Here is a 24,767-nt window from a genome sequence, read left to right on the forward strand (position 1 = left end):
GCTGCTTAAAGAATAAAGAATGTAAATTTGCACTGCACTGGTGTGAGTTGTATCCAGTGTCAGTAAACGAGCCCTTATGAGCCCAAAACTTGGCAAACAAAAGAAATGTTGCTCCATTCAGTTGTTGCATCATGTATTTCTTAATGTGATTGACAGTATTAGACTGTGTGATTAGCTATGTTTTTTTCCCCTGTTGTTGGGCTCATCAATGATGTGTTATTCATTCATGCACTGTGTGCTTTCCTTTCGGTTATGAGTCACCTGTCTGAATGGGGAACTTTTGCAGGTGATTTCAGTTCTCCATCTTCAGTTGGTGGCTGGGTTTTTCCACATTGAACTAATGGGTTTCCATCAGGTCCAAACTTTGAGTCAAAATAGGTCCTGGTATTCCAAGTACACATAGACCCAAACAGCCCCCCACCAGCCCACTGAATAGTGATGGTCTATGGCAGGGATCCCCAACCTTTTTAACCCGTGAGCAATATTCAGAAGTAAAAGGAGTTGGGGAGCAGCACTAGCATTAAAAATGTTCTTGGGGTGCCAAATAAGTGGGGTGATTGTCAACCTACATTGAGACTCTGTTTGGCAGTACACCTGTTTTTTATACAACCAAAACTTGCCTCCAAACCTGGAATTAAAAAATGAGATCCTGCTTTGAGGCCACTGGGAGCAACATCCAAGTGGTTGGAGAACAATATGTTGCTCACGAGCTACTGGTTGGGGATCACTGGTCTATGGCATCCCTTCCACAATCCACAGATTGCCAGTTACGGCTTGGTCTCAATTAGATCCAACCAGTGGGTGGTCAACTCTTTTGAACTTGTCGGGAGTCTACAGGATTTAAGCCCCTCTCCCTCATCTCCCCCAGGGAGGGGGGGGACTATAGAGGGTAGGGGTTTTTATAAGCAAGGGGGTTTAGTTCTCCTTTAAGTACCTGGTTGTTGTTGGCAAGTAGGGCTTTAGTGAGCAAACTGACTCATTTACATTTCTGATTAAGGAAACATTAATATTAACTTCATCTTGGATATTCTATGTGTATTATCTTTTAAATATGGACAGTGCTCATCTTAAAGGGCTGATTCGTCTTTACTGCCCAGATTGGCAGTTTGTCAAGATCCTTTTGCAAGGATGCCACATCCTGGATGGAATTTATTGGGCTGGATAGTTTTATGTCATCTGCAAACACTGATACGTTACTTACAATATCCTCCCCTAATTCATTAATAAACAAGTTAAATAAAAGTGAACCCAATACAGAGCCCTGAGTGACCCCACTAAGAACCTTACTCCAAGTAGAGAATGTCCCATTAACAACCACCTTCTATACCAGATCATGTAGCCAGTTTCCTATCCATGTGCAAATCACTTTATTAAGCCCAACGGACCTTTGTTAAGAAAGCAGTCATTTGTGGGGCACCGTATCAAACGCTTTGGCAATCAAATTTGTCTTATCTACTGTGTATCCTGTGCTTGAATGGCTGCCCCCGTGCACAGCAACTTGTTTATATAAACTATAGTAGTAGTTATCTGTTACTATTGTGTATCCTGTGCTTGAATGGCTGCCCCCATGGGTACACAGCAGCTTGTTTATATAAAATATAGTAGTAGTTATCTGTTATGTACTGTGTATCCTGTGCTTGAATGGCTGCCCCCATGGGTACACAGCAGCTTGTTTATATAAACTATAGTAGTAGTTATCTGTTACTATTGTGTATCCTGTGCTTGAATGGCTGCCCCCATGGGTACACAGCAGCTTGTTTATATAAACTATAGTAGTAGTTATCTGTTATGTACTGTGTATCCTGTGCTTGAATGGCTGCCCCCATGGGTACACAGCAGCTTGTTTATATGAACTATAATAGTGTGTATGAAGCAAACACACAACTTTTAAAAGAGCCAGTAAAATTACATTACATTGTAATTCTTTTAAAACATTTTAATTTTTTTAGTGTTACTGTTCCTTTAAAAAGAATCTTGCTACCCAACATCTATGGTTTGGGGGTTCTATATGTTGATTGATGTATCATTAATCTGCGAGCCGACCAATGACAAAGCATGTTGTAAATTCACCCAGCTGGCAAGAACCTAGGCAGGGTCAATTACGGTACTCCGGTTCTAGATAATGATTCCATGTCTCCGAAAAAACTACATTTCCCGGAAGCCCTTGCGAGCGCATGCGCTTTCCGACGCCAGTTGTCAAAGTGCTCTTGTCGATCGGTAGCTTCTCTGTGCAAAGCGAAAGAAGACTAGGCACAATAGCATTAACTCGATCGATCTTTAAAAGTGGTCGCACAAAAAAAAAAAGGTAACTATGGCCGATAGTCGGGAGTCGATGCGATTTTTGCTGCATGTAGATAAATCTATGTGTCTCCCTTCCCCCCCCCAGTAGCTGCGTTAGATCTAAGCGTGGAAAACACCCGAATTCGCCCTTTGTGCTGTGGCTTATCGCAATGTTTATTTCGGGTTTGTTTGTGGAAGTTCTAGCACTTGCCATGCGCTAACACTGCGGGATGGAAGTTCCCTTTAAATCCAAGGCTTGACCTTGAGCAGCCAGGCGAATTGGCTTGTGCTGGGAGGTTATTTAAATCGCTGATTGCAAATCGATCGCTGCTTTGTGGACGTCTCGTTCTAATTATTTCTGGGATGTATGTTTAAATAAATAAAAAAAAAGGTTTTATGTTATGTAAATATATCAGGGAGTCAAATATCCCCTACCTTTTGCTCACAGTTCATTGTTCATCTGATATAGGGCTGTACCATGTATTTGTAATCTTTCCCTTAGCTATTTACTAACTATGACTGTAATTGTAATAGGTACTAGCAGGACTGAAAAAGCTTTTTTTTTTGTTCCAGATGGTAAAGGATTTGTTTACGTCGCAAAAGCATTCCGAATCTTTAGGGATCCTACCGGGGGGTGGGGGCAGACTGAGGATAAATTAAAATAAGGTTTGGGGTTAATAAATATTTACATATATAATAATACCTATACATATAGAAGTAGAACAGGCTGGACTCGGTTATTTGAGTTAGCTCTGATACATTTGCTATATATATATATATATCTATATAGATATAGATATAGATATATAGATATGTCCATACAGTGAGCGCACTCTTTCCGTATTTAAAATATGAAGATTTGTGCGTTGGTAAAATCTTGTTATACATCGTAGTAAATGGACCCGCACTCTTTATTTATAGTGAAAAAGGTCCCAGAGAGGAACCAAAACGTTGGAAATGCATTTGTGAATAAAGCACATTAATTTTTTCACTATAAATAAGGAGTGCAGGTCCATTTACTACGATATATATATATATATATATATATATATATATATATATATATATATATATATATATATAGCCGCTCCTGCCATGAGGCAAGGTGAGTACCTTGCCTCAGGCGGCAGCGAGCGGCCAGTTACAAGGGGTCACAAAAAGCCGCCTCTTATAACTTTAAGAGCTGAATTTCCGCAATTGTGCTTATTGCACTAGTGATGCTGCCCCCTTTTGACCCGATCTGATGCTGGAGAGTGAGGGCGGCATCTGGGCTGCTTCCTCAGGCGGCAGCAGCAGCCCCGGGATTGGCTATATATATGTTTATCTATCTATCTATCTATCTATCTATCTATCTATCTATCTATCTATCTATCGATAGATATATAGATATACACTTCTTGTACTTCTGCAGCCTCAGAGCACAGAGTTCTTATCGTCTCTTCTACAGTAATGGCTCACATTGGAAAAAGTGAACTCCCAGATCCATATAATCGGCATGCATCCACAAAAACCAGAAGCTGCCTATCCAATGCCTGCCAGATGCACAGAATAACTTGTCTTTTTCCTTAAACGTGTTACTGACTATCTATTATGATAATTATTTATGAGAAAAGCAGTTGCTGCTCCAGAAAAATAATATTCTGCAGAAGGAATATTTCTGGTGCCTTAAAATACAACAGACCTTATGCCTATGTACTGCCACCTAAAAATCGATTACCCCACTGGAAGTGCAGGCTAAATGAGCCTGCACTTTGGTTGGAGGAAATAATCGTGTTTTTTTTTTTAAAAAAAAATGCCCCCTGCCTACATTAGCGACAAGAAGTTCACCGGCACACAGGTAATGCAAGCAGGTTATACCTTGCTAAGTGTTTATTGCAGCATGCAACGTTTCGGGGTTACCCCCTTTATCAAGCAGCTTTATGATGCTTGATAAAGGGGGTAATCCCGAAACGTTGCATGCTGCAATAAACACTTAGCAAGGTATAACCTGCTTGCATTACCTGTGTGCCGGTGAACTTCTTGTCGCCATTGGATCGTGAGGTTGCCGTTTCCTCCATTTTGCTGTGCACCAGGGATCTCTACCTTTCGGTAGGGCCAGGGTGTGCGAGTACTTCTTGGATTGTTCTATGATCCCTGCCTACATTAGGCCATACTGTGACACCAAGACACTTTTTGTAGCTACATGAAGCGTGCTGATTAACCTGATATTGCGCTGCCGGGTTAAGATCCCTCCTTTGGCGACTTTGCCAAATGAGCAGATCTTATTGTGTATAGCTACTTTTACTCCTGAAACAATGTAGCAGAGGCAAGCTGATTAACAGACCTAGAAGAGAAGCGATTTCTACCTGGTTGACATTGGGTGGTTGGAACGACAGACAATAAAGATTAATTGGTGATGGTTAGGTCACCAAAAGAGCGGATGTTTAGGCTAGTGGCATACAATGCTATTTCTCCACTTGTATGTGCACTAATATGCCAATACCATGCCTGTGAGCCCAAACGTGTGGAGAAACATGACCATCTTTACCATAACCTATTTATCTTTAAAACTGTCATTCAAAACACTCTCTGGTGCATAGGGTAATTGGGACCCTAACAACCAGGTAATTCAAATATCGGAAGGGATGTCTACAGAATGAAATATTTTAGTTTGCAGCAAAACTCAAATGTTTAGAGTAATATCCTCTTTAATGTTCCAATAATGGTGATGTCAGTATAAAAAGATAACATAAAATTATTTTCATTAGCTCAGCCAGACAATTATTTGCCAGACAGTCTAGGATCCCCACCCTAGCAAGAACAATCTGCATACTTAACAAAACGTATTTATTAATATCCCATGAAATATTCATATATTCTATAATAATACATTTAGTTAAAAAGAATTTAGACTTTTTATGTGAATTTAAAAAAGTTAGACTATTTTGTAATATAGGCAGTTGTGGGTCAGTTACCCTTCCACACTTGTTGTTTTGTAAGGTATTTTTAACTAGGCAGTTATGTACAGTAGGTACTTTTCTATGGGTGTGAAGGATGAAGAAAAATGTTTACTATTTATTAAATATTAACCAAGAAATGTATGGGTTTTGGGATACATAAAATACTTAAGCTCCCAGCATGCTTTAGTATATTATCAAATGGTAAAGCATGCTGAGGTTTTTAGCAACATTGAAGATGGATTCTTAGAGCAACGTTTAATGAAACTTTGCCCAAGCTTAAGAGAATTTCTGAAAATTCTGCCTGTTCTGTTTATACCTGTCATCCAGGTCTTCATTCTTACCATAATCATGAAGGCTTTAAGTTTCATTGCTAATGTGCTGTGAATAATTATTAAATTCTTTCAGTAAATATATTAGAGATGTGCAGCGTACGGTCTTCCAGCTCTACTACATTTCCAAGCATCCCATTAACAATAACATACTGCCAGGGAGATGCTGGGACTTGTAGTTTTCTGTTGGACATACAGTATTCATAGTGAAATTATGACATGCATAAGCAGATTTTTTTTCTTGCCTCCTTATAAATGGAAAATGTGTATTCTATTTATAACAGGGATGCAGTCATACTGCCAAATCAATAGAAATTTTAGGCTATTTAACGGAATTTCTTTCCCACGTGTTTTCCATTAGACAGTGAATATTTGGGTTTCATTTATTGCATGCACATATTTTACCCAACCTATACATGTATTTAAGTGGAGTTGCTCTTCCCGCCTGCAGCCTCACACTGCTGGCTTTCGGCCCTTCAAATTATAGACTCGATTCTGCCCCTTTCGTGACATGAACGCGGGTCAGGCGTGGGCCTATAAATAAAGGGGACGGAGCGGACCCAGCCGGGTTAGGTTTGGAGGGTCAGAGTTGGCGGTTTTCCAGCCAGACTGTTTTTGAAAGTACAAACTAGCCACGGTACGGATTTGGGCTATTTTTTGGGCCTTTTGCTGGTTTGTACTTTGGAAACCAGTCAAAGTTTTTTCAAAGTTAATAGATTTTGGACTCTTTACCCCAGTATCCCGTCCCATTCTCACATTTTCCGGTGACTTTCCTTAATTTCAGACAATTTTGGGGCACAAATCTGCTGGCCACCAAAATGTCTAGAGGTTGAGCTGTTTTACTAATATTTATTGATTTGTATATGAATTAGGGCCTTATGGGGCCCCTATACCTCCTAGGCCCCCTCTGTAGTTACGCCCCTGGTGACGGGCGAATCTGTCCCATTTTGCTTCATGGAAAAATTTGCAAAACAGTGAAAACTTGAAAAAGGCATATTTTCACATAAATTTGTTTATTTAGACTTTTTTTAGCTGCACATATTGTGCTATTTTAAGTGCCTCTTGGCTAGTTTTGGGCTGGTTTTGTAGCTGACTTTGGCTGGTTTGGAAAATTAGACCTGGGGAGGGTGCAGGGGTGTGTGGAGGAAAACTTGACCCGCACATCACTAGCGCCAATTTTTCCTCTAAGCTGTGTGCTCATGCCAGTCCACACAAATTATGAGGTTAGCTCACACAACAAATTGTGTTGCGCACAAAGAATTTTGTGTGAAAATTTAGCATTTATTCTGACCAGAGCACACAAAATTTTAAATTAATTCATTTAAAATGTGCGCACAAGTTTCTTTTGCGCACATAGCTGAATACGATTTAGAAGGGAACATTGCCTAGCACTGCAGAATATATAGCATGTCAGCAGCCTTATTATTATTATTCATTATTGGTTTGAACGTGTATTTATAAAATAGCAGCAAATTCCACAGAGGCTGTCTGTGGGAAGGCATCCGTGGAGGCTAGTGGAATTTTGAATGCCACTGTGTGCCAAATCTGTGTTTACTAAATGCTGTATAGTCTGCCTGAAAATCATGTTGTCCTTTAATGCAGGAAACAGAGAAAAACACGTTATTATTATTATTCAAAAATGATAAAGGGGAACTCTGAGGAGTTTTTCACACTGAAGGTGGATTTATTGGAGGGTAGGAGTAAGGTTAGTCTCATTTTTAAAAAGTGGGCGTCGCTTTCAGCTGGGAGAGTCTAATTATTGGAGGGGGGGCTGATATTTATAACATTGTCTGTCAAGAAGTTGTAATATAGTGCAATTTCCAGCGCCTCATCAGGGCAGCCAACTATTTGGACAACGGGTTGCACGACAGTGACAGAGCAGCAGCGGCTTGTAACCTTGTTGAAGGACGCAGCAGTATTTATTGACGTATGCAAATAGCAGCGGGGATGGGCGGGGCCTGCAGATAACAGGAACCAGAATCAGGCTGAAAGAGCAGCCTCGCATCTCAGAGTTCCGGTACGGCAGCAAAGAGACGTGGCGGAGTAGTAGTGCGATATGCCCCGCCGCTAAGAACGTCTTTTATTTATACGGGGAAGGGCACATTTGTCTTCAGTAGAGGGGGGTAACTGCTGAGGCGCACTGTATTTTGCTTCTAGTTCACCCCCCTCTCTCCCAGCCGCTAGTGTATTGGCTGACATGCTCCTTGGGGGTGTAGTAGGACTTTGCATTGCAGTCAGTTTGTGGTAGGCAGTCGCGTCAGGTGATCGTAAGAATCATAACCCACATCTGGCCTTCTCCTGTTTCAGTGGTGCAAACCATGCAGGATGATTTACTGATGGACAAAAACAAAGCTCAGCAGCAGCAGCAGCGACATCAGCAGTCTCCATCCTCCCAAACTCAGCAGCAGCAGCAAGAAGCTCCCTGTGTAGCAGAGTCCACCAGCAGCAGAGAGAGCAGCCCCCCCACTCACAGGGAGAAGATGCAGATGGAGTCCCCCTTACTGCCTGGGCTGAGCTTTCAACATGAGCCCCCCACCACCCCATCTCTGTCCCCATCTTTTGGCAGCACCTGGTCTACTGGAGGCACCACCAGTGCTGCGGATGACGGCTTCTTCCCAGGGATTACACCAGTGAATGGGACCATGCTGTTCCAGAACTTCCCTCATCATCATCATGTTAACCCCGTGTTTGGGGGCACCTTCTCTCCCCAGCTGGGCTTGGCTCATCAAACACAACAGCAGCAGAGGCGATCCCCCGCCAGCCCCAACAACCACACCGCATACACCCAGCGTAATGCCTACAGCCATCAGCCCATCCTGACCAACAAGCCCTCGTCCTCCCCCAACTCCTCCTTGCCTTCCCCGTCCAACTGGAATAACCAGCAAAATGCTGCCTGGAATAGCCCTTCTAACCCGTGGGGGGCACTGCAACCTGGGAGGGACCCACGCAGGGCTGTAGGGGTTGGAGTAGGAGTGGGTGTCGGGGTGCCCTCTCCGCTCAACCCCATCTCCCCAATGAAAAAAACTTTCTCCAGCAATGTTATCGCACCCCCTAAATTCCCAAGAGCATCCCCATTAACCCCGAAATCGTGGGTGGAAGACAACGCTTTCAGGACAGATAATGGCAATACCCTATTGCCCCTACAGGTAATAGAATGCCTGTCACTTGTATGTGTGTGTGTTGTGCTTGTTTTGCTAACTGGTGAGCTGGAAAATGTAAAGGGGTACCATCATGATGTTAACATTGATCACCTTTCCCCCACAAAAGCATTACTTTTCAATTGCCATTATCCCTTTGACAATTAATTCATTTTAATTACCAAGCATAGGCTAAGTGTTTCTGCAAAAAATAAGAAAGGTATTGGTACTGGCCTCCTCCCCCACCAGTTACACATATACTTCAAAAATTGAAGAAGGGCAGTCATTGTCCCGAAACATCTGATCGTAACCCTTGAGCACTTCAATAAATCTGGGAACACCCTGTTTTTGACTCACAGGTATTGGCATCTATTTTTTCTCAAGTATTGGCTAATTGTTCACTGGGGCCTATGCTAGTGTGGCAATAAACTGCCTGGTTTGTGCAAAGTGAGAAATGTCTTATTTTATGCTGCCCAGTTTATATTCTGCAAGCCTATGTTGCCCATGGAGAACTGTATTTACAGTCAGGGTTTTCACATATGTTGCAACGGTGGCTTCCAAAACTTGGTGTGGGCATTTTCTTCAGCAAAGTTGCTTTTGTCAGTATAAACATATTATTTATAACACTGATTTATACAGGGCTAACATTTTCTACAGGGCTGTACACTGAGACAGTGTATACAACTACAACAACCAGTTACATGCAAATACTGACTAATACAGGAGTGCCCTGCTCAGCAGAGCTTACAATCTAAAAGCAGCTATGAGGCATAAGGGGTGGGCCGATAAGAGTAGAATTATGATGCAGAATTACAGTATTAGCTTTTGGAGATGTGCTTTTAAGCATTCCAGATTTTGGCCAAAAATCGTCAAAAACCTTTCCCCCCCCGAGTAAACCAACTGTATTTAATAAATAGTATTTTGTGCTTAATGTTGCTATTATGTATGATATTTTTAAGAAACACCTTATGCTGAAATAGTTAGAATAAGATTAATAAATATTTTAAATTCAGGTTGTAATGGTGTACTATTTTTAATCTGGTATTCTGTATAAAAATTATGTATACATACACATATGTATGTATAGGATCTGATAATGTTATGACGTTAATTGGGAGAGTTTACATGTCATTTTTTAATTTCTTTCTGCAATTATTCATTTACCGACCCCCATGAATTCCGATAAGCACTCAGAGAGATGGATCTGACGTCGGCACTTGATGCATCTGTGACATTTCTTTTCCAACAGTCTGTGTATCTGGTTAATCCAGTTGATCGTCAAAAGTGAATTCTGAACAGACCAGGTTATAGATGTATTTTGCTGTGCAGACGTTTAGTTTTTAAAAAAAAAAAGTCCTCTGTGTCGGTGCAGTCGGGTAACAGCTGTTACAATGCAGTACTAGAAGCAGGTACTCCTGACAGGCTTCTCTTTTGAAATTGTAGAAGGGTTCCTTCAACCCTTTATTTACACAACTGCTGCTCAATCAGTCATGGAAACCTGGAATTCTGTAGGTCAGTCACTGGAAAGGAATGGAAATTTGGGATTTGCCACCCTCAGGTGTGTGTGTTTATTTTTATTCACCATGCACCGTGTATAAGTAGGAATTATTAGACTTAACAGTGGAGCTTGATGGTCACAGTGTTGTATTTATTTATTTTTTATTTAGCGTCAGCCACAAAGTATTTGATACAAACCCCATGTTAGAGAAAATTCTCCGACCATTGGAAAATTTCTTTCCTTCTTCCCCCTTCTAGCCATACAGGATTCTATTTTTTTTTCCTTTTAATACAGAGATATATCACAAGCATATTAGAGTACAGTTATGGGATCCATTACCTGGAAACCTGTTATCCAGAAAGCTCCGAATTACGGAAAGTGTGTCTCCCATAGATTCCATTGTAATTAAATAATCCACATTTTTGAATATGATTTCCCTTTTCTCTGTAATAATAAAACAGTACCTTGTACTTGATCCCAACTAAGGTATAATTAATACTTTATTGGAGGCAAAACCAGCCTATTTATAGGTTTATATTGGGTTTATACATGATTTTTTTGACTTAAGGTATGAAGATCCAAATTACAGAAAGATCTCTTATCTGGAAAACTCCAGGTCCCAAACCTGTACCTTGTAAGGCCCATTGAAGATGGTCTATTGGTGGCTTTGATATAATTTTTCCATATGGTAAAGGTTTCTCACTGTATCACTGAACAACCAAAGCAGCAGATTAAACTAATAACAGTTTGAAGATTAGCAACTGTTAAATACTTACACCGCTCACTAGATCATTCTATAAATAAGTTGCTTAATTGCACTTCGCTATTTATACTGTAATTCTAGCATTTTACCTAAACATTTAAAGGGCAGATTTATCAAAATGTGAGTTTAGAGCTTGATAAATAAAAACTCTCCTACGTTCTAGTCATTCCTATGGGATTTTTAGAATTGTATATATCAGTGGGTAAAAGTAAGAACTCAATATTTGATAAATATGGTTCTAAAAATCCCATAGGAATGAATAGAATGTGGGTGAGTTTTGATAAATCAGCCCCTAAATCTCATGCACCACAAACCTAACAGCTGGTCTGATCCATTTTAGATGCATCTCGGATCTATTATCCAAAATGCCCAGAACCTGCAGTTTTTTGAATAAGGGATCATTCTGTAATTTGGATCACTATACCTTAAACCTCTTAAAATCAAATTAAACATTAAGTAAACCCAATAGGATTGTTTTGCCACTGATCTAGATTCATGCAGCTTGGTTAACATCAAGTTCTCTGTTCTTTTTACAGAGAAAAATGAAATCATTTTGAAAAAAAATTTGAATTATTTGCTTAAAATGGACTCTGCCCATCCTGTGTTTCTTTTTTCTAAATTCATCGCACATCATTACAAGAGATGAAGGTTATGTATTTTTTTAATGTAAATGTGGCTCCTTATTTTGAACATGAAACAAACCGTTTATGCTTTTAGTAGCTGTTACTTTTCATTTTACCTTTAATGATTGAATGCACGTTTTCTTCTAGGCTTGTTTTGAATATAGCATTGGAAATTGATTTTGTCTTTGCTTTCAGTTAGATTACTTAAATACATTCATTTTTTTTAACAGAATTAATTATGTTCTTTAATTTATTTTGTTACATAGGCTAAAATACCAGAGATAAATATTTTCTTTCTATAATTTAGAAGGGACTGCCTGCACTTTCAATCTTTAATATCTTTAATATTACAAGTATGGGATCTGTTATCCGGAAACCCTTATCTTGAAAGCTCCAGATTACAGAAAATAAAGATCCATTAATCAAAAAATAAAAAAATGGAAAGATCCATTATCCAGAAAACCACAGGTCTCGAGCATTCTGCATAACAGGTCCCATATTATAATTCTGTTATATAGCAGATATATTTAACTGGATGTCCCTCTACATATATTTTATGTAAAGGGTATCGGGGGGACATTGCCACATGGAGCTAAATTAAGGCCTGTGGAACATGGAGCATTTTGATTGTTGATACATTGATTGATTGCGTGCACTAATGTACAGTCTGTGAAGGGTATTGTAAAATGATTTATATTAAGCAAACCTAGGCTGATACAGTCATCCTGTTTATATCTCGGAAGTTATCATTCTCTTCAGTTATCTAATCGTTATACAGGTATGGGATCTGTCATAAGGCAACGCAATATCTAGGATGTTTTGAATTATGGCAAGGGGCATCTTCCATTTTAAGAAAATCATATGTCAGGGACAAATTTACGGGATGGCAGCTTTAGGGGGCGGCCCTAGGGTGTACAGTGAAATACAGATTCATATAAAAAAGCCTGTCAAGCGAAGTCATTTTTCCTCACTAAATTAAAAAGAAATTGGTTAAGGTTTCTATAATAATTGTATTTTGCTTAACGAACAAACCTTAGCCATAGGAAATAGAATTGGACATGATGTTACTCTGAAACAAGCAATGCAAAGAATGCAATGAAAATGTTTCTTTTTTTTACCCTGATTTAGAGGGCTGCTTCACAGAGTTGCAGAGTTGTTTTACAAATGACTACTTCACTTAATCCCATGTATTAAAACATAAGGCCCGCCTTATTTTTCATTTTTCTATGTCATAGTTGGTGACATCACTGGGTGGATCTTTAGCTGCATGAGCAATTGAAATTTGCAGGTGGAAACCCAACAAACAAAGTATGGAGATGCAGCTGAGCAAGGTTGGGAGGGATGGTAGGCAGGCAATAAATATCTGCTTCTTTGAATTGCTTTATGCCAGGCATATCCAATTGCGTCCCGTTTTCAAATTTACACCGGCCCTAAGGCACATTAGTAAAATGATCTGCCACTTGATCTATACTGCTGCCTGTGTGCTGAAGGTGTTAGCAATAGACACATACTGGCACATAGAGACGCACTGTTTTCCCATACTTCTTTAGGGCTGAAGGTGTCAATAGACGTACTGACTTGCCTGGACAATAAACTAAAGAAGTATGGCGTCACTACGTTCCAGTACATATCTATTGCCAACACCTTCAGCACACAGACAGCAGTATAGACCAAGTGGCAGATCATTTCAATAATGTTCCCAAATATTACTGCTACGCTACTTGATTCTTGTAATGTAATGTTAATGGTTCAAAGAATGTTGGGCGGCCCCCACACATGTGGAGTGGTCAGCCCCCAAGAATGTTGAGTGGTCGGCCCCCACACATTTTCACCTCACCAAATCTGGCCCTCGTCGCATAAAGTTTGGGCACCCCTGCTTTATGCCATACCATGTATTGACTGGCATCACACGGCATGTGGTCTATGTGAGTAGATCCACAGACATAGCAGCCCCAATATGACACCAGGTCCTTTCTCACATGGAAAGGCACCTGCATGGCCCAGTAGCATTCTGAACTGCATATGTTGGCATGGGGACATAACATACTTGTTATCCTACAGTAGATGAAATACCAGAAGTCCATCATTGGTAAAGCTGTCCTCTTCTCTAATTCTGTTCCTGAGGATGCTATGTCTTATAAGGGAGGTTGAGCAGGAACCTATGGGTTCCTATTGGGTTTGATATTTAACTAAATCACCTGTGGTGGATTCATTATGTAAATTTTACAAATGTAAAATTGATGGATTCAAGGCATCTCTGAAAATAATTGAAAAAGTAATTTAAAAAAATATACTTGTCTTTTCAAAACTATTCACGTGTGTGTTTTAAAAATAAATAAATTCACCATTGATAATCCACAGCAGGGTTGTCTTAACACATTTAACCTTGTAATTAATCCATTTTGGCCCAAACATTTCCTTAATCTTGAGCAATATTTGCCGCTCCACTCGCTGCTTTAAATTGAAATTAATATCTCAAGACACATTTCCATTTTACCACCTTTTTAAAGAAATATTTTGACTTCTGCAAGCGCTAGACAGACTATCTTTGGCACCTGGAGAAGTGGAAGCATATAATTAGACTTGTGTATGAGCTCATGTGTTTTAGTGCTATTCCTGGAGAACAAACTAAATAAAAGAAGTTAGATGAAGACATTGCAGTTAAATGAAAGTTTAATCTGTGAAAGGTTTAGATAAAGGACCTACTTGGTTTCCTCCATTCCCCTATTATTTGACTTTTGGCAGTTTTCAGACCACTCTTTTGTTGTCCAACATTTCATCAGCCCCTCTTAGCAATGTTACACATTTGCAAACCAAATTCTTTTTGAAGAATGTCTAGGAGAGCAAACAAGAACTTGGGCCATGTCGTTGACAAGTGTCTTGTGGAAATAAAAATAATTTGTTTCAAAATGTCTTCTTGCAGATTTGATCCTGTCTGGCCTCTGTCTTTTTGATTTTCCTTGGAACCTTCATTATCTCCTCTCTGTGCTATACTGTCAGTTTGATAAGTGGGAAATAACAAGTGGAGTAGGGAATCCAAGTCTAGACCATGCGACATTCTCTGATATGACCAGTTGCTGTGCTTTTTTTGATATCAGAAATTGTTAACGTGGCCATACACAACACTTCAGCTTATTGGCCCATGTGTGGGGCCCTCCGACAGGCTTACCCAACTGATATCTGCCTGACAACTGGCCAGATATCAATTGGATATTTTTAAAAATACCGGACTGAATCAGCTTTTGATATTGTCTTCGTTCCGATATTCGGTATCCGCCTGATACTGCTCACAACATATTTAGTGTATGGGTAGCTTTAGAGATAAAAACCCAGCTATGCGGCCATGACTGAGCATACTGTACCTCTCAACTTTTTCTGAAGATATCCGGCCGCAATCAGTTTCCTGTTGTATTGTAGAAGAAGAATTAATCCAGTTATGATTTTGAACATAAACATATGAACCATTTTGGCATTGGGTTGAAAATGGTTTATGACTTGAGTAGATTTGCCACAGGTTGCCAGATTATCTTTTAGAGGCACATTTATCAAAATTCGAATTTGTGTAGTTTTAGTGATTTATGAAACCACCAGGCCCACTGGCCGCATCTAAACTGGGGACTGGACGAGAGATTTCAACTGTTGTTTGAAACTCTCACCCACCCAGAGCCGGCAAATGGGGAGCTGTGAAGGTGAGAGAGGCGAGCAGTGGGGCTGTGTGATTGGGTTGGGTGTGAGCAAAGCGGGGCCGGTGTGTGGGGGATAGGGTGAGGGTTGTGACCGGCCTATGAGTGCACAGTTTTTTAAATCCGGCAAACCACAAATAAACTCCTTTTCTCTAAAACCATGAAAGTTATTTAATGACCCAAATAAAAAAAGCTCAATCCAAATGGATTAAAAATGATACAATTGCATCAGCTCCATTTAAATTATAGAATCTCAACTGCTTTTTTTGTATTCATTTTGCGCAGTTCTTACACTTCATAAATCTTAATTTTTGTCAACTTTCTTTTTATGAAGATCAAATTTTACTTTTCCCGAAGGACTGTGTACAAAACAGCATAATGCATAAATCTTAATTTTTATAGAAATAAAAAAACGACATTTTTAGACAAACATTTTGATTTGTGGGGAAATTAGAATGTTCGTAAGTAGGCCCCTTAGTGTTATCCAAAGGGAGGGGGTTACTGTTGGTTTTACTTGGTGGTGCAAGGCATACAATGATTGCCCTTCATTCTATGCAGGGCCCTACTTATATACAGGCACCCAAGGGCCTGTGCCAAGGGCAGCGGTCCTTGGGTGCCTACGTAACTGAAATCTTTTTTTAATTAAACATGACCTCAATCCACACGTTTAGGGGCGCTGTAAAGGTCCGGTGCCTAGGGGGCACCAGACCAAAATACATCCTTGATTCCATGCTATCCGTAACATTGGCCTCTGTAAAGGCAGAAGCCAATGTTGCTAGCTAGATTGTCGGGCCCGGATTTGTGGAAAGGCCACCAAGGCTCGGGCCTAGGGAAGCAGGAATTTAGGGGGGCGGCATGCTGTTTAACCACACCCACATTGGTTCAGAAACACTGGGGATGCGCAGGAGATGTAAATCCAGCCCTGTTGATCATATAAGACTGCCAGTGGTCCTGTGTTTTTCAACATTGTTGCTGTCTTTACAGGGAAATCTGCAGCAATTTAGATGAATTTCCACATGAACTGTGAAAATTACATTGCCCATAGCATACAACACTGCAAGAAAGTGCTCAAACTTGCTTCATACTTTGGTTTATCATAGGCCATGCTCTTCACTTTCACTATAATGAGAAGTCCCTGCAAGAGGCCAAAGAGCATCTTATTGAAGCTTGACAAACTCTCCAAGATCAAAATGATTTGATGGCTTATGTCCCAAAGTCAAAGCTGTCCAAGCTAAAGTTTATAGAGGCACTGGATGTATAATGTGGTTTTAAAATATTTGAACTCGGAAGTTTTACCATGGGAATAACACATGGTATTTTGAGTTGTCTTTTTTTTGTTTTAAAGAAAAACTATACCTTCAGAATTCCCTAGATTTATGTACAGGATCAGTTATCGAGAATTACATGAAGGCCATCTCCCTTAGACTCCACTTTTTTATCCAAATAACCCAGATTTTTAAATCGAATTTCCTTTTTTCTGTAATAATAAAAAAAGTACCTTGTCCTTGATCCCAACTAAGATATAATTACTCTTTATTGTAAGCAAAACCAGCCTATTGGGTTTATTGAATGTTTACAGGATTTTCTAGTAAACATAAGGTATGAAGGTCCAAATTACGGAAAATCCATTATCCAGAAAACACCAGGTCCTGAGCATACTGGATAATGGTTCCCATACCTGTATGAGCACGTTGAAGCATACAAGTCAGGGGCAACTCTTAGAATTTAAAATGGCAATGTTCTGTTTAGAAATTCCAATGGCACATATTACTAAAAAATTGTGTTTTTATGAAAATGGTGTTTTAGATATAGTAGTGTTTTACCTATGATCTCCTGTTTGAGACCTTCAGTGTAAAGGGGCAAAGTTACCCTTTCAATTGGTTACATCTTAAATGTTAAACTTGCTGGTCATGCGTTAACATAAATACATAACCTTTAATTAGTATTGCAGAAATAACTGTGCACTGAAAATAACCTCCTAGAAGCATGCATTTCCTGAAAATAATTCATACCTGTCATATATAGCATAATATCCACATATGTAAAGCCACAAATATGTCAGTGGCAGTTGGATGTTTGGTCAGCTTGAATGTTTAACCTCAGAACCTATTATATGCTGGTTGTTTATGGATGTTCTACTACATTCAGATTTATATTTAATTAAATATAATTTGATACATTCTAAATTTATCATCCGTGCGTATTAATTTTAACCATTTTCATTTTATGTTGCCTCCATGAGTCAGCTCTGACTTATTGCAGGTTGTTTTCTGCAGAACAATTGATTGATAGGGCTGAGCAAGTTTTTTTAGCAACAATTTTCGTGAATGTGCATTAGAATTTTGCTATACACTTTGTTTTACTGGGTGAAAAATTGCAGTTTTTTTTACGCTAGATAAAAAGACTGCCATTGACCCCAGCACATTTGGTGCAAGAAAATTTTTTTTCTATGGACCCCAATGCATTTGAAACTAGAGGAAAACACACCGGGGCTCATTTATCAATACTGGGCAAATTTGCCCATGGGCAATTACCTATAGCAACCAATCAATGATTAGATTCTTGAAACCAGCTGCAAGTAGAACAATGAATGCAGCAATCTGATTGGTTGCCATGGGTTATTGCCCATGGGCAAATTTGCCCAGGGTTGATAAATGAGCTCCACTGACTCCAATGTGTTTTGGGTAATTTCGCCATTTCACTGATTTTTCAGTGGTTTCGCCAATTTTCAGAGGAAACTAAACAGGGCTGTCTTATCACTATTAATTAACCCTGTGGCAGGAAGCCTTAAGAGGAGGAAATAAATTGGAATTACTGTTGGCACTCTGCAGGTAGAGGATTAAGGGTAATTAGAATGTGTTGAAGCTTAAGGTAGCCATACACTGTAAACTTCCCACCGACATGCTCACCTTGGATGGGCGATATAGTGGTAATCCTTTGGCCAATGAAGGGGATATGAAAAGTCGAGGGGAAGGACCACATCAATGAACTGATGAGTTCCTCGATCCAACAGAAAAATCAAGCCTCCCCGATAGAGATGTGGCTGATCTTTGGACAGATAACGATCAAGGAGGCCTGTAGGAGGGCCCCATACACTTGCAGATAAGATGCCAAATTGGTGTAAAGTTGGCCATACACGGGCATACTTTTATCGTTCTGCGATGAACGATTGTATCAAAAGATCGTCTGGCGATTGTTTTAACATACAATATGCCATCCACGAAGAACGATTATATGAACAAATATAATCGTATTGTTTGCCGAAAGAAATGAAAGATTATCAACGTACGATGCGATATAAACTTGTCGTAGAAGCAGGATGTACAGCATACAGGAAGTGATGTAAAACATTAATCATCGCTGGATTGTTTGTGGCTGAAAGTTCCTTCATGTACGGGCGAACATTGTTCAACAAACGATCTACCCTGCTGCTCCGTGCAGACATATGGACTTATGCTATGGCATATTAAACTTCTTTCACATATGAGGTGATAGGGTGATATTCCTGCAGTCAGCACCAATGTATTTCTTTACATAGTTCATATGGTTACAAATGAAGTTTTCAGCAAAGAACGTTCGGGTCCTTCCGTATATGTTCGTTGGCTTGTGCTACAATTGTTCTACGACAAATGTCTGTAATTTACACCAACTGCCCGATTTTATCCCTGAACGACCAACAGTCGATCGATCGTACACCATCAACCATCGGATAAGTTACCGATATTATCGGAACGTTCTTCGGCAGCTTAAATTTGCCCATGTATGGCCACCTTTATTCATATAGCTTGGCTTGCTTCAGAATTGTCCTGGTATCTCTGTGCATAAACCCAGATAACACACCTTTCAGTAGCATCAGCAGTAGAAGCTGTTCAGTTCCGGACTTCCATTGTGCATGCTCCTGCTCGGCAATTGCTGTCCAGGAGCCAGAGATGCAATCAGTAGTAGCTGAAGGTGACATACACCAACTACCATGCACAACTCTACAGATACAAAAGTCAATATAACACTAAAGATAAACTCCCATTTTGGAGACTTGTGGACTACCCTGTGTCTAAACACAAGAAATATACTAACTACACCAAATAAAGACGATATTTCAGTAATCTATGCTGAGATATGCGATACCTACCAGATTATATTCTTTCTTTGGTGTGGTTTGTCTATAGATAAAAAGTTGGTACAGGTGGGGGTGGCAGGGACAAGAGCAGGCACCAGTGGTATTCGGGTGGGAGCAGGTGGACCTCTTCTGGGAGGGTGAACAGTTAACTTCATGATGGAGGTTTGGTCTCTTTTAAAGAAACTACGATTATATTGGGTCTGTCATGAAGTGGCAGTTATGGTATAGTCATATGCACATTGTACCTACGCATGGAACAAATAACGCTGCACACATTAAAGGCTTTTCTCCTTCATCCTTGAGCCTGTGCCCTTACCTTGTTATTTCCTTGATTGCCTTTGTTGCGTGGAGCAGAAACCTTGAAAAATGCCAGGCTTCATTACATCTCCCCAGAACTGCCTCTGTAGCGAATAATGCAAATACAGCCTGTCTGCAAATAATCTTTTGTTGCAAAGTATTCCTACCTCAGGTTTTTGTGCAACGGACAATTTATAACCCCCCTCCAGCCACTACTTAATTTTTTTTTTTTTTTTTTTGATGCAGGTGTCTGAAAATTGCTTTTCCATTTGGCACATGGTCAGCTCTGCAGGGATATTACATACATAGTCTCAGAAATGATACACCGGCAATCTGTTTTTTATTGGAATACAGGGAAAAAGACAAGTGTTTCTTACTGGTATAAAATTGTTTCATCTCGAAATTCTTCTTCGATTGAGTTACATTATGAGATGTAATCACCTGTCTGCTTGCTGCTTCAGAACCAGGTCTGTTTTTAGGTCAGTGCTGTTCGAGGTTCATAAAATGATCTCATAAAGTAATGTTTATATTCGAGGCATGGAATAGTTCTCCAAACCTTATCAGTCGTGGCTTTGCTGATATATTTACACAATAAAGGAGCTGTGTAGTAGTTGCGGTGTAGTGATTTATGTGCTGCTGGATTTCATTTCATTAGTGTTAAATTAGTCAGAATGCAGGGAACTAATGGATAGTTGTTCAGAAATAAAACCCTGTTTTAGCAAAAAAAATAAAAAAATCTTGCATTTTGCTTAAGGCCCCCATACACTGACAGATTAAGTCGGCGGTGTATGGGGCGCTCCGACGGGCTTCCCCGATCGATATCTGTCGATATAAGTCGGCCAGATGTCGATCGTGCGGGTTTAAAAATCCCATCGAAATGAGGACTGCATCGGTTCGTTGATGCTGCTCTCGATCCACCCGTCCATATTTTTGTTGTTGTTATTCAACTGTTGGGCCGTAGGGCCCACGATCGGATCAGCCCGATACCGCCCACCTCAAGGTCGACTTATCGGGGAGAGATCTGCTTGTTTGGCGACATTGCCAAATAAGTGGATCTCCCTATGTATGGCCAGCTTTTTGTGTGTTTTTTTCCCTTGTATATGTTAAGGTGACCTTACAGATTTAAACTGCGGATTTAAGCTGCTGATTTCAGGTCCTTTAGACTGACTCAGCAGCTTATTTGCGGCCACCCGACCAATATCTGGCCGAAAATTGGCCAGATGTCAACCAGGCAAGTTTGATTTTTCCTGACGGATCGAGGGCCATATCGGCTCATCGACGACAGCTCCTTATCCCACCGTTGTAACCAATTGTTTGTCCCTAGGACCCAAAAGTCTTTGAGACTGTCTGCCGTGATGAGTGTCATTTGACAGCCTCTACTACTTGTTTCTAGGAGTGTGAGGCAGTCAGTGGCTGTAAAATGCAGCTTCAGACTAAGCATGAAGTTTGCTTCTGTAGTGGTTGTATGGACATTCATCTACTACACTAATCCCAAGCTTTAACCACCACTAAAATGCATAGTCCAAAGGCAAAGGGTTCTTGTGTGCACAACTTCTACAATGAATTTTAGGTGCTTTTACTAAGTGGGGGTCAACATTTTTGCCTCTGTGATACAACATGATCTCTGTTCTCTTTGCCAGTTATTTTGCTATACATCTAACCGGTGGCTTTTTATGGTCTTGGTGCTGGACAATGAGTGATTAACCATAAAAGTCTATGAAGATTCTCATTCATCCAGGTCATGGTATATCTGTAGAACTAAGACAAATCAACTGGACTTTGTGTTTTTTTTCCCTTTATGTTTCACTAGTCATCCAACTGGCTTTCTCAATTCAGAATAACTTCAGTTATTCTGAATTGTGAAAGCCAGTTGGATGACTGGTGAAACATCTTCAAGGAAAAAATCACATCAAGTCCAGTTGATTTGACTTATTTTTACAGATAACTTTAATGGTCCACATGGACTCAAAGTCTATTATTGTACACTGGACTGGTGATCACAACAATCCTGATTGTGGACACTGTTGAGCATGCATAATTCACAGTGAATGTTTTTCATTGGGATGATGATGGTGGTTGCTCAGCATTCGTAAACTTCCAAAGGCTCTTGGAAGACGAGAGTCATCTTTACTTTCTTATTAAACAGAGGTTAATAGTTTTCCCCTCCCAAGTTCGTAATAGTAAGAATAAGCTATTCTCCTCCTGTAAAGCAAATGCTGGGGTCACAGTACAACTGCAGTCTTTTGATAAAAGAATCAAATCTTTTTTTTTTTTTTTTCTTTTCCTAAAGCAAAGCTTTTTTTGTAACTGCATAACCCGTTGCCATGGCGATGCGAGCAGTAGTGATTTGAAGCTATTGCTGTTGATTCTTAATTCTTTTACATCAAACTGTTTCAGACATCTGCATTCGGGGGTGGTTCATTTCAGCACTTCCATTTCATAGGCTCATTTAGTTTTGAGGTATAATTAAACCTAAACGATCGGGCTTCTTCAAATGGGATTTTGAGGTACTGGCAAAACGAAATAGTACACTATGATGTGACTAATCTTTCTTTTACTGCTTCAAAAATTTGCCTTAAAGGGGACCTGTCGACCTTAGAAATAATTCTAAATTCTATTTTACAATGTTAAGTCAAGCAAAATAAACTTCACTTACACTATATAAATTATTTAAATCTTGTCTTGGAATTCGTAATCACATCATGCAGATGGCCACCATTTTGTGGACACTGCTATTAAAGGGGTTGTTCACCTTCCAAACACTTTTTTCAGTTCAGTTGTTTTCAGATTGTTCACCAGAAATAAAGACTTTTTTCAATTACTTTCCATTATTTATTTTTTACTGGTTTTTCCAAAATATAAGTTTAAAGTTGAATGTTCATGTCTCTGGTGTTTGAGTCTGGCAGCTCAGTAATTCAGGTGCAGACTCTAAACTGTTACAGTTTTGCAACATTTAGTTGATACATTTCTCAGCAGCATCTCTGGAGTATTAGTAACTGTTGTATCAATTCTAACAGCTGCCTGTAGTGAAACCCAGAGATTCTGCTCAGCAGGGACAAAGATAAGAAATGTATCAACTAAATGTATCCATTTAGAACAGTTTACAGGGTCGGCGACCCCCCCTCCCAGAGCTGCTTTAGAAGGTAAAAAAAGACTCTTTACACTTCAATATTAGAAAAATGGTGACACATAGAAAATAGAAATTAATTGGAAAAAGTCGTTATTCCTGGTGATCTATTGGAAAACAACTAGTTGTTTGAAGGTGAACAACCCCTATTAGGAAAGTTTTGCATTATGCCAAAATAGTGTTAATTCGCCAGAACAGGGCACCTGATGCCAAAGCCCATGCACTGGCGTCACAATTAGATGGTGAGGAGGGAGGGGGAATGTGGGGAGTGCAGAATCAAAAGTGAAAGTAATTGCCTGCCCACCTCTCTTCCTAAAGGTGGCCATACATGTAGAGATCCGCTCGTTTGCCGATTTCGCCAGATGAGCAGATCTCTCTCCGATATGCCCACTTTGGGGTGGGCGATATTGGGCTGATCCAATCGTGGGCCCTAATGCTGCCAATATGGGTGGTCAAATCGCGAGACCACATCTACGAACAGATGCAGCTGCAATCCGACAGGATTTTTAACCCAGCCTGATCGACATCTGGCCAACTTTCGGCTGGATATGGATCCGGGAAGCCCGTCGGAGGGCCGCATGCACGGGCCGATAAACTGTAGGCAGCTTTTATTGGCCCGTGTATGACCAGCTTTAGCTACATGCTACACAGGTTGCACTCCTATCATATCAGTCTAATAATATAGCCGGCACTTTGAAGCCGAATAATGCCCATTCATTAACATTTGGCAAGTGTTATCCATAGCAACCAGTCAGAGATTAACCAAGATGACTAGTTGCAGTAGGTTACTGACCAGCAGAAGATTTGGCCACGGTTAGCAAATGAGCCTTAGTGTCTCATGATTCCCCAACTATTCACCTAGGACCAGTGAGGTTTTTTTTTTTTTTTTTTTAAATGGGCCTTCGGGTACTTGGATGGCTTTGGATCACAATGGCGGCATCTTTCCTGCAGTCCCCAGTGTCCGTTGTGGTACTCTATACTTGGCCCGTGCAGTGTATGCATGTCAAGCTAAATGAAAAAACAAAATTGTATTACATTTGCAGATTCTCTGTCATGTTTAAATCTATTTTAATTGCTATCAGAGTGATAAATACAAATAGAAGCTGCATACAGTAACTGATGCAGGTGCTTAGGGTTGTTCACCTTTATGTTAATTTTTAGTAATTTCTAGTCAACCTTTAAATTGGTCTACATTTTTTCTTTTTTATAGTTTCTGAATTATTGCCTTCTTCTTATTCTTTCCAGCTTTCAAACGGGGTCACTGCTCCCATCTAAAAAACAAATGCTCTGCAAGGCTACAAATGTATTGTTTTATTACTTATCTTTCTATTCAGGCCTTTCCTATGCATTTTCCAGTTTCTCATTCAGATCAGGTTTCTAGGGTAACGTGGACCCTAGCAACCAGATTGCTGAAATTGTCAACTGGAGAGCTGCTGAATAAAAAGCTAAATAACGCAAAAAACGCAAATAATAAAAAATTAAAACCAATTACAAATATCACTCTCTGCATCATACTAGAAGTTAATTTAAAGCTGAATAAACCCTTTAACATTTTGGGAGAGGTGGAGACCCTTTAAAAGGGTAATATGTTAATGGACGTTAAATGGGTTAAGCACCAGCATCTATGTTATTGTGTGCAGTTACTTTTTGTATTTTTCAGTTTAACAACTTAGGCCTAAAGCTGGCCATAGACGCAAAAATCTGATTGTACGAATCGAGGATTTTTTCAGACTGTTTGTGGAGAGTCCCGTCATTTTTCGTACGGCGGAGATCGGTCGTTTGGTCGATCGGACAGGTTAAAAGATTTCTGTCGGCTGCGGGTAATATCTCTCTAATATCTATGCGTGTATTGCCGATCGTACAATCAAGACGGTCACTAGCTTTTGGTCAGACATAACTTTCGTACGATTGCTGTCAGGGGCAGAACATTGGCTGATCTGTTCTTTTCTACTTTATTTGATCGGAATGGTTAGT

At 39.9% G+C, this 24,767-nt stretch overlaps 1 protein-coding gene across 4 annotated transcripts in view; it reads left to right on the forward strand.

The window, feature by feature from the left end:
* The first annotated feature begins 2,161 nt into the window (after nucleotides 1-2,161).
* The window catches only part of LOC108696127 (cytoplasmic polyadenylation element-binding protein 3), a 74,631-nt gene continuing 52,025 nt past the window's right edge, over nucleotides 2,162-24,767 (forward strand). Inside the window, exons 1-2 of one of the 4 annotated variants that reach the window (XM_041568652.1) lie at nucleotides 2,166-2,305; nucleotides 7,856-8,694. In XM_041568652.1, coding sequence (XP_041424586.1) covers nucleotides 7,867-8,694 — 828 coding nt within the window. In that variant the 5' untranslated portion in view covers nucleotides 2,166-2,305; nucleotides 7,856-7,866. Of the gene's footprint in view, nucleotides 2,306-7,262; nucleotides 8,695-24,767 lie in introns of those variants that run through there. The other 3 variants (XM_018225190.2, XM_018225188.2, XM_018225189.2) reach the window with 3 other exon arrangements.

The sequence above is a fragment of the Xenopus laevis genome, chromosome 7L (assembly GCF_017654675.1).
Source record: "Xenopus laevis strain J_2021 chromosome 7L, Xenopus_laevis_v10.1, whole genome shotgun sequence".
Taxonomy (NCBI): Eukaryota; Metazoa; Chordata; class Amphibia; order Anura; family Pipidae; genus Xenopus; species Xenopus laevis.